The following is a 13,912-nucleotide window of genomic DNA, read 5'->3' as shown; positions in this document are numbered from 1 at the left end:
TGTTTTAATTTGAATTTCTTTAATTATTAGTGAATTTGAACAATTATGCTATACTTGAAGTTTATTTTAAGCCACTCTTGGAAATAAATTAATCTGTGCTCACAGGTATCACTGATAGTGAGAATATTTGTTTTCACTGGCATAAGAGTTTCTACATTTGCCCAATTAATAATTACATGATTATAAAAAATGTGTTAAATGATAACACATACTTCATGGCATCCATTTCAGTTCAAAAGGTATAAAGTATCCAATAATTTTATGGTATTTAAAAATGAACACCTCTCTCATTCATAGATTTAATATGTATTTAATAAATATTTATTGAATACCTACTATGGGCCAGACACTAGGGGGATATAAAGACCTGAACAAAACCAGTGACTTCATAAAATTTCCATTCTAGGCAGGATGAGAAACTTCCCCCCAAAAAGTGTGTACGTGTAAGAGAGAGAAGTGACAGAAGAACATTTAAAGAAGAAGAAGGATTTGGACATTAGAGAAGGCATTTCTGAGGAGGTGGTATCTGAGGAGAGACATGAAGGGAGGAAGCAAGCCATGTAGATAATCTAGGGAAGAAGAATTCAGGCTGAGGGAGGTACAAGTGCAAAGACCCTGAGTCTGGGAAGTGACAAACATACTTTCAGGAAATATTCTCGTTTCAAACGTACCTCCCTGACAAGGTCCTGTTCTAAGTTATGGCGCCCAAGTAACATTCTTCTCTTGAAGCGACGGCATTCCAGCTCTAGGTATTGTCTCTGACGCCGTAGAAGATTAGCCTCTTCTTCTGCTTGGAAATGCTGTATATTCTCCTTCTGCTTTGAAAGCCACTCCTGTTTTTCTTTTTTGGGGGTGCTCTGATTTTCATTCAGCTCCTGGCAACATAAAAAACAACTCAGTTCAAAATACATAAAAATTAATTGCATGAATATATCATCTGGTATTTGGTACATTTAAATAAAAGTACTTAATCTGTGTCCTTTCCAATGCTCAAGGCAGGGCAATGACCTTAAGGAGAAAGGTAATATTTTCCTTTTCTTGAGTTAACTGGTGAAGTAGGACAGGAAAAGAGAAACGTATGCTAGAAAACATGCATACCTTTTAGCTTTACACAACTACATTTATGATGGTTCCTAGCTTTAAAAGCACACAATAGTGGTAAATGAAGTAAAACACATCATTCTTTAAGTGCTTCCCAAGAAGAGACATAAGGCAGTGCTTTCAGGTAAAAATCATTTATATGAATTAATATTAGGGCAAAAATACATCTAATGTGTCACTTTTTGGTTTCTGACATTCTAAATATTAAATTTTTGGCAAAATTATGGATAGACTCAGTATGAAAGAATTAGAAATTAAATGGAAAATCAACAAAACCATGGGAGAATAGAAACCCTCTTTATGAATGGTATTTAACTAAACAAATCAAAATCAGTGCTTTTCTATAGCATTTAAAATATTACCTTCCACGGTCCTGTGGACACAGGATGGGGGGGAAGGGGAGAGTAGGAAGAACTGGGATATTAGGATTGACATATATACACTACCATGCGTAAAATAGACAGCTAGTGGGAACATGCTATAAAGCACAGGAAACTCAGCTCGGTGCTCTGTGAAAACCTAGATGGGGGAGATGGGGGGTGCTGAGATGGTGGGGTGGGGGTGGGAGGGAGTTCCAAGAGGGAGGGGATGTAGGTATATATATAACTGATTCACTTCATTGTACAGCAGAAACTAACACAACATTGTAAAGCAATTATACTCCAATAAAAAAATAATAAAAGTGAAAATAAAATATTACCTTACATGTGGTATATATATACAATGGAATACTACTCATCCATAAAAAAGAATGAAATAATGCCTTTTGCAGCAACATGGATGGACCCAGAGATATCATACTAAGCAAAGTAAGTCAAAAAGAGAAAGACAAATACTATATGATATCACTTATATATGGAATCTAAAATATGACACAAATGAACATATCTACGAACAGAAACAGACTCACAGGTATAGAGAACAGACTTGCCGGTGGCGGTGGGGAGGGAATGACTGGGAGTTTGGGATTAGCAGATGCAAACTATTACATATAGGATGGACAAACAACAAGGCCCTACTGCATACCACAGGGAACCATATTCAATATCTTATGATAAACCATAATGGAAAAGAATATGAAAAAGAATATACATATGTAGAACTGAGTCACTTTGCTGTACAGCAGAAATTAACACAACATTGTAAATCAACTATACTTCAAAATATATATATATATTATCTTACAAACTACCTAAATGAAAATGCATTTATATTGGACCAGATGAGAACACTGACAATGCACTCAATGAGGCAAACTCTAGGATGATAATTAATACTAATATATCTTCAACCTAAAAAGCAACAATGTTGCACAGTATATAAATAAGCCATCTTTCCTAGGTATAAGATAATTTTTCAAAGACTACTAACCTTAAGTTCCTTCCCCTGGTTTTCAAGAAAGAGATCAATTCTTTATAACTTTAGTTCATAAGATATACAAACACATTTAAAAAAATTTAGTAGTTCTAAACTTAAGGGTATATGTGTACACACACTATGGGAAGAGAAAGGGCACATAAATAATCACCTGGGTATACTTTTCAAAATCTTTTGCCAGGGAACTTCTCCACTAAGATTCTAGTATATCCCTTCCTCTATGCTAAAAATCATTGTTTTAAATGAACTCACACACATAAATACACACTAATTTGGCTTCTAAAAGAAAACGAATTTATTGGCTGGACTACCTGTTATATGCCTAAAGGATTACCTAAAGCAATGCACCCATAAAGCTAAAATCTCATTTCACTGGGAAACGGATCTGTAAAACTGCATTTTTGTTGGATATTTATTTACAGTTGGGGACCTATTTACAGTCTTTTCAAACCCAATGTGCCAATATAGAGTTTGGCTTTTGTATTACAGTCACGGGAAATATTACAGGTTATACCCTTTAGAGTTAGAAAAATCTTTTCAATGAAGCTCAGTTGGCAGGGTATATACAGCAAGATTTTGTGCCAACAATATGTCCATAATAACATTTAAGTAAATGACTATAAATTCCTACACAAACAAAAGCATTACTAGCAAAGAGATTACTATTATTTTATCAAGACCAATTAATTTATCAGTGCCCTAATAATTAATTACATGGACTAAAAATTTCAATCAGTCTGTAAAAGGGGGTCTAAATTGAGACATATCATTTCTCTCTCCTGACTACTATCCTGAATAGTTAACCCCTTTCAGAAACTGCCTTGGAACAATCAAGGCGTTCTTCAAAGTCAGACTACATCTGCTTTTAAAAGAAGTTCAAAAATGCAGCACATGGAGAGCAAATAAATATGAAATCGTGGAATCATAAATAAATAATCATGTTTTGCTATTAAAGAAAATGTGATAAGCAAATATGCCTCTTATCCTTACTCTATGAACAAATTATTGTAATCTTCTGAGCCAAAAGTAAGAAGGTATGGTCTACTTTTTTTTTTTTAATTAATTAATTAATTTATTTATTTTTGCCCGCGTTGGGTCTTCGTTGCTGTGCACAGGCTTTCTCTAGTTGCGGCGAGCAGGGGCTACTCTTTGTTGCGGTACGTGGGTTTCTCATTGCGGTGGCTTCTCCTTGCAGAGCACGGGCTCTAGGCGCGTGGGCTTCAGTAGTTGTGGCTCACGGGCTCTAGAGCGCAGGCTCAGTAATTGTGGCACACAGGCTTAGCTGACGGCATGTGGGATCTTCCCGGAGTAAGGCTCGAACCTGTGTCCCCTGCACTGGCAGGTGTATTCTTAACTATGCGCCACCAGGGAAGCCTGGTATGGTCTACTTTTAAAAAAAGAAATGTGTGGCTTCCTTTCACAGCTCAAGTATTTTTGGGGCGGGGGCTCCCTTCCTCCCCAAAGTAGCGGGGGCTGGGGCAGGAAAGGGATGCGGCAGGTGACAATGAGGGCCTGGCCTACCCCTCCCTCCCAGCTGCCCCCACCCTGCCAGTGCCCCACCTCTGCATTGTGGCTCCCCTGTAACCTCCTTTAATCTCATCTGTCTCAAGGGGAGCTCTGTCTGTCCGTGTTATTTATTGCTACCCCTGCCTGGTCTCCTGCCCCCACACCTGGCCCCAGGGCCTCTACGGAGGGACATGAAATAAATGCCCTGAAGCCAAATACCCAGTTAGATCCTGATGATTTCGGACCCGTCCTTGGGGAGCCTGTCACCCGCCTCCTTGCCCTTTCCTGGGTCTTCAGGGATTCTAGCCCTAAGCCCAGGCCAGCCGCCCTTAAGTTGCTTCCACGTCGATCACAACTCAAGTATTTTATTTCTAGTGAGTCAGTTATTTAGTAAGTGCATATGAAAGCTATTATAAATAAAATAATTTATATTTTTAGGAGATGATTCTTTTTAGATCCTACTCAATTGAAGATCTCTGTTGAAGAGTAACTGATTAAAATCAATGCCTTCATTCAAACTGGTAAACATTTAGTGGCCACAAACAACAAAAGAAGAATTTATCCTAATGGTTCTATGAGTCGATCAACATCAATAGATAAAATCAATAAGTAGAAAACTGGCTTGAAAAATTTTATAAAATAGATACCTCCTTAAGCTGTTCTTTTCGAAGTTTATATTCTCTTTTCTGGGACTCCAAAAAGCTGTTTAGTTCTTTCTTCTGTTGGGCCTGAATATGTTGCTGAAATTTTTTCTCTTCATTGGCCATCACTTTAGCCTATGGGAAATTTAAAAAATGGATCAAATTAGTTAAGTAGATTCAAAGCAACAGTTTAATATATACCACTAAGGATATTTTTCCCCTTAAGAACATAAAATCGGTATAAGCATTACCAATAACAATTACATAGCATCTTATTATTTGAATTTCAGAGAACCAGTAAAATGGAACTCATCTTTAATATGTTGATCTTTTACAGAATCAAAACGTTTTCACCTTTTTAAAAATTTAACAATATGTCCTCCCCCAAGAAAATAAAACAAATATATATTTATCCACAAATATAATTAAGTCATGACCTTTTATCTAGATTGATTTGTATATTAAATAATGTAATATACTCCTCTTCAAATTAAACCCTGACCTTTAACTTATATATTAAGTAATATGAAAATGTTAAATATTAGATACATATCATACTGTTTTATTTCTGATTATATAGGCAATGCATATTCATTGTAGATCATTTAGGAAATACAGAAAAACACAAAAAAATCTTGTATGATTTTACCACCCAGAGATAACCAATATAAACATTTTGGTGCACACCCTCCCTATTTACTTCTATGCATACATACATTTTAAATAAATCTGTAATCATATTGCACATCCTATTTCATGATTTGCTTTTCTAAATATGTTAGTATCTACCTCTTCCCGAGTTATTAAAAATACTATCCAATGCCCAACAGGATTCTAAATATCTATACATTCTTTCATCAAATTATTTCAAAAGCAAATAATTATTTACTCTGTAAATTATTTTCCCAAATTCTCTATTATGAGAGGGTAGTTCTTCTATTTTGGGGGGAAAGGCTGAACAGGGTAACTATAATAAATAATGCCTCAATGTGGACAAGCCAGACACATTTCTAGATATTGTGTGAATTTACAGAGAACCTTACATTTTACCTGACAAATGTGACTATCAAAATAAAATTTAACTGATGGGACATCAAAAACATTAGAAGAGGGGCTTCCCTGGTGGCGCAGTGGTTGAGAATCTGCCTGCCAATGCAGGGGACACGGGTTCGAGCCCTGGTCTGGGATGATCCCACATGCCGCGGAGCAACTGGGCCCGTGAGCCACAAGTACTGAGCCTGCGTGTCTGGAGCCTGTGCTCCGCAACAAGAGAGGCCACGACAGTGAGAGGCCCGCGCACAGCAATGAAGAGTGGCCCCCACTCGCCACAACTAGAGAAAGTTCTCGCACAGAAACGAAGACCCAACACAGCCAAAAGTAAAAATTATTTAATTAATTAATTAATTTTAAAAATATATATATATATATTTTAAAAAAAAGAAAAAATAATCGGCCTTCCAATGCAGGGGACACGGGTTCAAGCCCTGGTCTGGGAAGATCCCACATGCCGCGGAGCAACGAAGCCTGTGTGCCACAACCACTGAGCCTGAGCTCTAGAGCCTGTGAGCCACAACTACTGAGCCTGTGTGCCACAACTACTGAAACCCGCATGCCTAGAGCCCGTGCTCTGCAACAAGAGAAGCCACCGCAATGAGAAGCGCGTGCACTGCAACAAAGAGTATCCCCCACTCGCTGCAATTAGAGAAAGCCTGCGCGCAGCAATGAAGACCCAATGCAGCCAAAAATAAATAAATAAATAAATATTTTTTTAAAAAACCAAACCCACAAATGGGCTAAATCTTAATCTGAACCTCTTTTATTATCTCTAACATTCTCTGTAATCTTCAATTATTCTCTGATATTAAAATGCTGCTATAAATTTAAGATAGGTCTCCAAAAATCACAGAGAAGAGAATCATGAATGATTTTTCGAGACCTAAATCACCTATTGATAGGTGATTAACAAACTCCTCAGATAATCAGGGTACCTAGGGCCTAGAATGGTTGCATGATTTACCCACTGTGATACTATAAAACTATCAGTGTCAGGAAATAATCCCACATCTGTTGGTTCCCAGACTCAGTACCTGATATTATACAAGTTATATAAATGTTTCTTCCTTTCCCCAACTGATTTGCTTGGTTCTGGGGAAGATATATCCTAACATCAAAATGCCATCTTGGTTAATTCTGAGATGGTTACAATCTAGAGTAAATAAATTAGTAATACTGAATCAGCCACCTCTTTTTCCATGGCAGCCTGATGTTTCTTGATAAGTTTCTCCATTTCTGCAGCAAAATTGTTACGTTGTGTTTCAAGATCTTTGTCTAATCTGAGGCGATGTTCATCCATCTCAGCCTTTAACTTATTTTCCAGAGTCATCAGCTGCTTTTGATGTTGCCGCCTCATTCTCTTGTAGCCAGACATTTGTTCTCTAAGCTCAGAGTCCTGCTCATGTTCTTGCATTTGCCTTGTAACCTAGACACACAAACAATGGAGAGAAAAGAATAAAATTAAGCAAAACATTTTTATTTCAGAAGCATTTTAGACCACTCTACTATTTAGCGAAGTAGACAATCACTGTAAGAGATTCCAGTGAGCAGTTTCCAATTAAATTTCCAGGTGGTCTCCTAAAGAAATAGACACGCTGGTTCTAAAGTTTATATTGGAATGTAAAGGACCTACAATAGCCAAAACAATCTTGAGGGAAAAAAAGTTGGAAGACACACATTTCAGTAATCCAAACAATGTGGAATTGGTGGAAGAACAGGCTGAATAGATCAAAGGAACAGAATAAAATCTAGAAATAGACCCAAATATATTTAGTCAATTGATTTTCCACCAAAAAGTCAATTCAAAGAGGAAAAAATGTGTTATCTTCAAATTCTGCTCACGCAACTGGTTCTCTGTATATAAAAGCAAAAACAAAAATCTTGACTTCTGTATCACTCTATATACAAAAATTAATTTGAGAATCATTTGACATAAACACGAAATCCAGAATTATAAAGTAGGAAAAAAACCAAAATATCTTCATGACCATAGCGCAGGCAAATATTTCTTGGGCAGGACACAAAAAGCACTGACTATAAAAACAAAAATGTATAAACTGAATTTTTTAATTGAGGTAAAATTCACATAATATAAAATTAATCATTTTAAAGTGAACAACCCAGCAGCATTTAGTATATTCACAATGTTAGGCAACCACCACCTCTATCTACTTAAAAGACAGTTTTACCACCTCAGAAGAAAACCCTGTACCTGTTATGCAGCTGCTCCCCATTCTCCCCTTTTGGTAACCACCAATCTGTTTTCTGTCTCTATGGATTTATCTACTCTGGATACTTCATATAAATAGAGTCATATAATATGTGACCTTTTGTGTCTGGCTTCTTTAATTTAGCATGTTTTCAAGGTTCATCCATGTTGTATAGCATGTATCAGTATTTCATTCCTTTTTAGAGCTAAATAATATTCCATTGTTTGCATATACCATAATTTGTTTATACATTCATCCACTGGTGAATATTAATATCTGTGTTGTTTCCACTTTTTGGGTATTGTGAATAGTGCTGCTGTGAACATGTGTGTAGTGTACTTGTTTGAGTAACTGTTTTCAATTCTTTTGGGTATATACCTAGTAGTAGAACAGCTGGGTCATGTGGTGAATCTATGTTTACGTTTTTGAGGCATCATCAACTGTTTTCCACAGCAGCTGAACCACTTTACATTCCTACCAGCAATATACAGGAGTTCCAATTTCTCTGCACTCCCTCCAACACTTGTTATTTTGTTTTTTCTTTTCTTTTCCTTTTTTAAAAAGATATCTGTACCTTCCTGTTCACTGCAGCATTATTATTATTTTTTAAAATTTATTTATTTATTTATTTATGGCTGCGTTGGGTCTTCGTTGCTGCACGCAGGCTTTCTCTAGTTGCAGCAAGTGGGAGCTACTCTTTCTTGCAGTGCACAGGCTTCTCACTGCAGTGGCTTCTCTTGTTGCGGAGCATGGGCTCTAGGCACGCGGGCTTAAGTAGTTGCAGCACGCAGGCTCAGTAGTTATGGCTCACGGGCTCTGGAGCACAGGCTCAGTAGTTGTGGCGCACGGGCTTAGTTGCTCCGCAGCATGTGGGATCTCCCCGGACCAGGGCTCGAACCCATGTCCCCTGCATTTGCAGGCGGATTCTTAACCACTCTGCCACCAGGGAAGGCCCTCTGTTTTTAAAAAATAGCCATCCTAGTGGATGTGAGGTGGTACCTCTTTGTGGTTTTGATTTGCATTTCCCAAATGACTAATGATGTTGAGCACTTTTCATGTGCTTGTTAGCCATTTGTATATATTCTTTGCAGAAATGTTTATTCAAGTCCTTTACCTATGTTTTAATTTGGTTGTTTAAATTGGAATTTAAAACTAAAAAAATTTTAACCTCTCATCAAGACAACAGTAAGAAAAAGACTAGGTAAACCACAGATGAAGAAAAAACATTTACAAGATATATATGAGATATAATACTTGTAACCAGACTATATAAAGAACTCGTACAAATCAATATTATAATGTGAACATCTGAATAAGAAACCAGGCAAAAGAGTTGAAGAGACACTTCACTAAAGAAGAAATATGAACAGACAATAAGCACATGAAAAGGTGCTTATTACAGTGACATCTTTAGTCACAGTAAAATGCAAAAAACAAAAAAATCCACTATGAGATTCCATTTCACACCCACTACAATGGCTAAAAAAAGTGACAACACCAAATGTTGGAGAGGATACAGACCAACTGGAACTCTTACACATTGCTGATAGGCATGTGAAATGGTACAACCATTTTGGAAAACTGACAGAGGAAGTTAAACATATATATACCCCATGACTCAGCAATTCTACTCTTAGGTATTTACCAAAAAGAAATTAACACATAATGTTCACATAAAGGCTTGTATAAGAATGTTTATAACAATCTTATGTGTAATAGCCCCAAACAGGAATCAAACCAAGTGTTCCTCAATAGAAGAATGGATTAAAATATTGTGGTATATTCACACAATGAAAATATATTTACAGTAATAAAAAAGAATGAACTTTGATGAACACAATATAGATGAATCTCAAAAACATTAAGCTGAGCAAAATAAGCCAGACACAAAAGAGTACATTCTGTGTGATTCCACCGATATAAAATCCAAAAACAGAACTAACAACAGTGAAGAAACAAAGTGGTGGTCATGAGAGTGGAGAGTTGACTAAAGAGGGGTATGAGGAAACTTTCTGGAACGACAATAAATTTTAATTTTTTTTTTTTTTAGTCGATGGTTAACATAATGTGTACCACTAAAAATACTTCAAATTGAATACCTAAGATCTACGCATTTTATTGTATGAAAAAAATCCAAGGCATAAGTCAGACTGAGTTATGGTACGTGGTAATCATATTGAATAATATAGCTACTCATATCTTTGTACACAAATATACCTACTCTCTGAATGTTTTACTTGAAATAAATGGACTTACTAGGTTTAAGGATATGGATCTTAAGTTTTCTAAAACTATTTTTTTTTTTTAATTTATTTATTTTTGGCTGTGTTGGGTCTTCATTTCTGCGTACAGGCTTTCTCTAGTTGTGGTGTGCGGGGCTACTCTTTGTTGTGATACGAGAGCTTCTCATTGCGGTGGCTTCTCTTGTTGCGGAGCACGGGCTCTAGGCACCCAGGCTTCAGTAGTTGCAGCACGCGGCCTTCAGTAGTTGCAGCATGCAGGCTCAGTAGTTGTGGCTCACGGGCTCTAGAGCACAGGCTCAGTAGTTGTGGCGCAAGGGCTTAGTTGCTCCACGGCATGTGGGATCTTCCCGGACCAGGGCTCGAACCCGTGTCCCCTGCATTGGCAGGCGGATTCTCAACCACTGCGCCACCAGGGAAGCCCTAAAGCCATAACTTTTTAAGACTGTCCTTACGGAACTCCCTGGCGGTCCAGTGGTTAGGACTCCTGGTTGGAGAATTAACATCCCGCAAGCCATGCAGCGCAGTACAACTAACTAACTAACTAACTAACTAACTAATTAACTGACTAAATAAATAAATAGTGTCCTTAATTAATTTGAGGGAGCCAAAATTTGGGACAGAAGGCTTGCTTGGGAAACACTTAATATGTGCCCATTCACAAAGATGTTTTCCCACAAGCTGGCCCCTGTCCAGGTATTTATTAAAATAGTCATGAAAAAATTAAGCAATCATTGTTTGCTACTTGCTCTGTTCAAAGAATTATTTACATGTTGTAGAATAGTAGGAATGACTTGACTTATGGTAGGGGATGGTGTTCTTGACCTTAGACATCATTCAGATTCATGGGCCACAGCATGGGATTTATAAGATCTGCTATGTAGTTGATAATTCAGGTAACTCCCATATATTTTTTTCTGTCATATTTTCTAATAACCTATTTTCCCTTTGATATCTTAACGTATTTTCTTTCTATCCCTAGTAAGTATTCTTTATCATGTTTTGGTCCTACATATCTGACTGATTAGGGTTATGAGTACCCCAGTATAACAACATCCTTGTAATGAACAAATAATCCATTTTTATTATTTGGGAAATCAGAAGAACTACATTTTGAGTATATCAAATTGGATTACTTGCTATTTCCCAAACATCCCCCCCCGCTCATTTTGGTCAATCCTTAGGTGGAAATTACATTTTTCCTCTCCCCCGTGCCTAAAACCAACTAATTATTAAAGGCTCAGATGATTTATTTTATAAATACTCCCTTTATGCCCCGATTGAAAGGTAATCTGAATTCCTATTTAGTACCTTTTAGCCCTCTTAAGCTAATTCAATATATTCTAATATATTACTTATTTGTGCACACATCTCTCAGAGTGCTTTGTATAATATCTTTCTCATAAGAGGTAGTTAAATGTTGAATAAATGTTTTGCAAAATAAACCCCGAATAAAAAAAAAAGAGATAATTATACTTGAGTATAGATAGGTGCCAATGTCCAACATGAAAAATATATTTCTGATTTGCAGTAGAACATACCAGTGATGCCGTCCGTATAGTAGCAAAGTGTTCTCGATTACGGTAGTGTGATTTATGACGAGATACTTGGGGTGGAGATTGTGGATCTGATGCCCTTGTTCTAGGATCTCCCTCTTCTCTGTAATTTTCTTCCTCCTAGGCAAAGAAACAGACATTACTATCTGAGGCGAACACAGTTCACGTGAACTTTCAAGAAAGTTAAAGTTTAAACACAACTTGATCAATAAATCTCAAAGACATAATTTTAAAAAGCAAAAACAAAAAATGGGAATGCTGACATTTTATTTTCAACACAATTTGAATCAGGAGACATTATTTCCTCAGTGTATGAAATAGCACACAGATTCAGGATAAGGAAATGTATATGGCTAGAGTTATTAATATTCATTAAATGCAAAATTAAAAAGCTTTAACATAACTTAAAAACAAAGATAATAAAGCATGCAGCCAGTATTTTAAACAGCAGTAATAAAATTAATTACTCTAAGGCTCTTGGGTTTTAGAAGTAATAATATAGCTTAAAAAGATCTTTATAATACTTCTGCCATTTGTCCAAGTAAACAAAAAATAGTTATACAAATTTTTAGAACTTATGTCTTTCTTGACATATACCTTAGTTCATTAACTGAAGAGGAAGTCAACTAGCAACCAACTAATTGTGGGAATAATCTTTTTACAGCTAATCCTCTTACCTAAGAATATAAAAATTAAACATGATTTTTCCCTAAATAACACTACTACTTAACTAAATCATTCTTGAAAACTGCGTGTTAAAACATTTGTAATATAAATTTTTCCATTTTAACCATTTTTACGTATACAATTCAGTGGCGTCAATTATATTTTCAATGCTGTGCCACAATCCTCACTATTTCCCAAACTTTTTCATCACCCCAAATGGAAATTCTGTATCCATTAGCAAAAATTCTCCATTTCATCCTCCAGTCAGCCTCTGGTAACCTCTAATCCACTTTCTGTCTCTATGAATTTGTCTATTCTAGATAGTTCATATAAGTGGAATTATACATTATTTGTCCTTTTACATCTGATGTATATCATTTAGCATAATGTTTTCAAGGTTCACTAATGTTGTAGCATGTATCAGAATTCCATTCCTTTTTACAGCTGAAAAATATTCATCATTATGTATATACCATGGTTTTCTTTATCCATTTATCTGTTGAGGAACACTTGTATTGGTTCCACCTTTTAGCTATTATTCCTAATAACTTTCTAGGTAACACTGCAAGCTGTGAAGTTTAAAAGGAAGCATTCCTATTAACTGCTAAAAGGAGTTATCTGATCTTCAAATATTTTCAAGAAAATTTAAAATCTTGCATTCGAAAGTATGAAGACTAATGTACTAAACACCGGTATTTCCTAAACCCAGAATTTATATTTTTCCATAATTACACTAAGTTTTATCTTAAAGATGTAAACATTATGGATAATGCAAAAGTCACTTTTGGTCACCACCCATCCTACCCCATTCTCCCACTCTTCAAAGGTAACCGTTATATTATAATGAATTTCATGAGTAAACCTACTATTTTTTTTTATCTACTATTTTTAAATACTTTATTTTCCATCTAAGTAACTTCAAATAATACATTATATATAGTATTCCTGTATTTCTTCTTCTAAGATTTTTAAAAATATTTTTTGTATTCTCAAAACATTAGTTTCCCAAATGCAGACATTACATTGGGAATTAACAAGCCTATTGCCATTCTAAAATAAGTTACCTAAAATTGTTCCAAACTTCTGAAACAGCAAAGAAAAAAAAAAATCTCGAAGGGGATTAGGAACCAAGATGGCGAAGTAGAAGGACGCGCTCTCCCTCCCTCTTGCAAGAACACCAGAATCACAACTAACTGCTGGACAATCATCGACAGGAAGACACTGGAACCCAACAAAAAAAGATACCCCACATCCAAAGACAAAGGAGAAGCCACAATGAGACGGTAGGAGGGGTGCAATCACAGTAAAATCAAATGCCATAACTGCTGGGTGGGTGACTCACAGACTGGAGAACACTTATACCACAGAAGTCCACCCACTGGAGTGAAGGTTCTGAGCCCCACGTCAGGTTCCCAACCTGGGGGTCCGGCAACGGGAGGAGGAATTCCTAGAGAATCAGACTTTGAAGGCTAGTGGGATTTGACTGCAGGACTTCAACAGGACTGGGGGAAACAGAGACTCCACTCTTGGAGGGCACACACAAAGCAGTGTGCACATCGGGA

The 13,912-nt window shown here is 36.5% G+C and overlaps 1 protein-coding gene across 5 annotated transcripts in view; it reads right to left on the bottom strand.

Moving 5' to 3' along the window:
• Positions 1–13,912, bottom strand: part of TAOK1 (TAO kinase 1) — a 166,257-nt gene that overhangs the window by 27,053 nt on the left and 125,292 nt on the right. For all 5 annotated transcript variants that reach the window (XM_082442795.1, XM_082442793.1, XM_082442792.1 and 2 more), the window contains 4 exons: positions 11,670–11,804; positions 6,868–7,104; positions 4,632–4,760; positions 672–875 (listed from right to left, as the gene is read on the bottom strand). In XM_082442795.1, coding sequence (XP_082298921.1) covers positions 672–875; positions 4,632–4,760; positions 6,868–7,104; positions 11,670–11,804 — 705 coding nt within the window. The remainder of the gene's footprint in view (positions 1–671; positions 876–4,631; positions 4,761–6,867; positions 7,105–11,669; positions 11,805–13,912) is intronic.

The sequence above is a fragment of the Balaenoptera physalus genome (assembly GCF_965194825.1).
Source record: "Balaenoptera physalus genome assembly, chromosome: 20".
In the NCBI taxonomy this organism is placed as follows: domain Eukaryota; kingdom Metazoa; phylum Chordata; class Mammalia; order Artiodactyla; family Balaenopteridae; genus Balaenoptera; species Balaenoptera physalus.
This window is presented reverse-complemented; position numbering and strand designations above follow the sequence as displayed.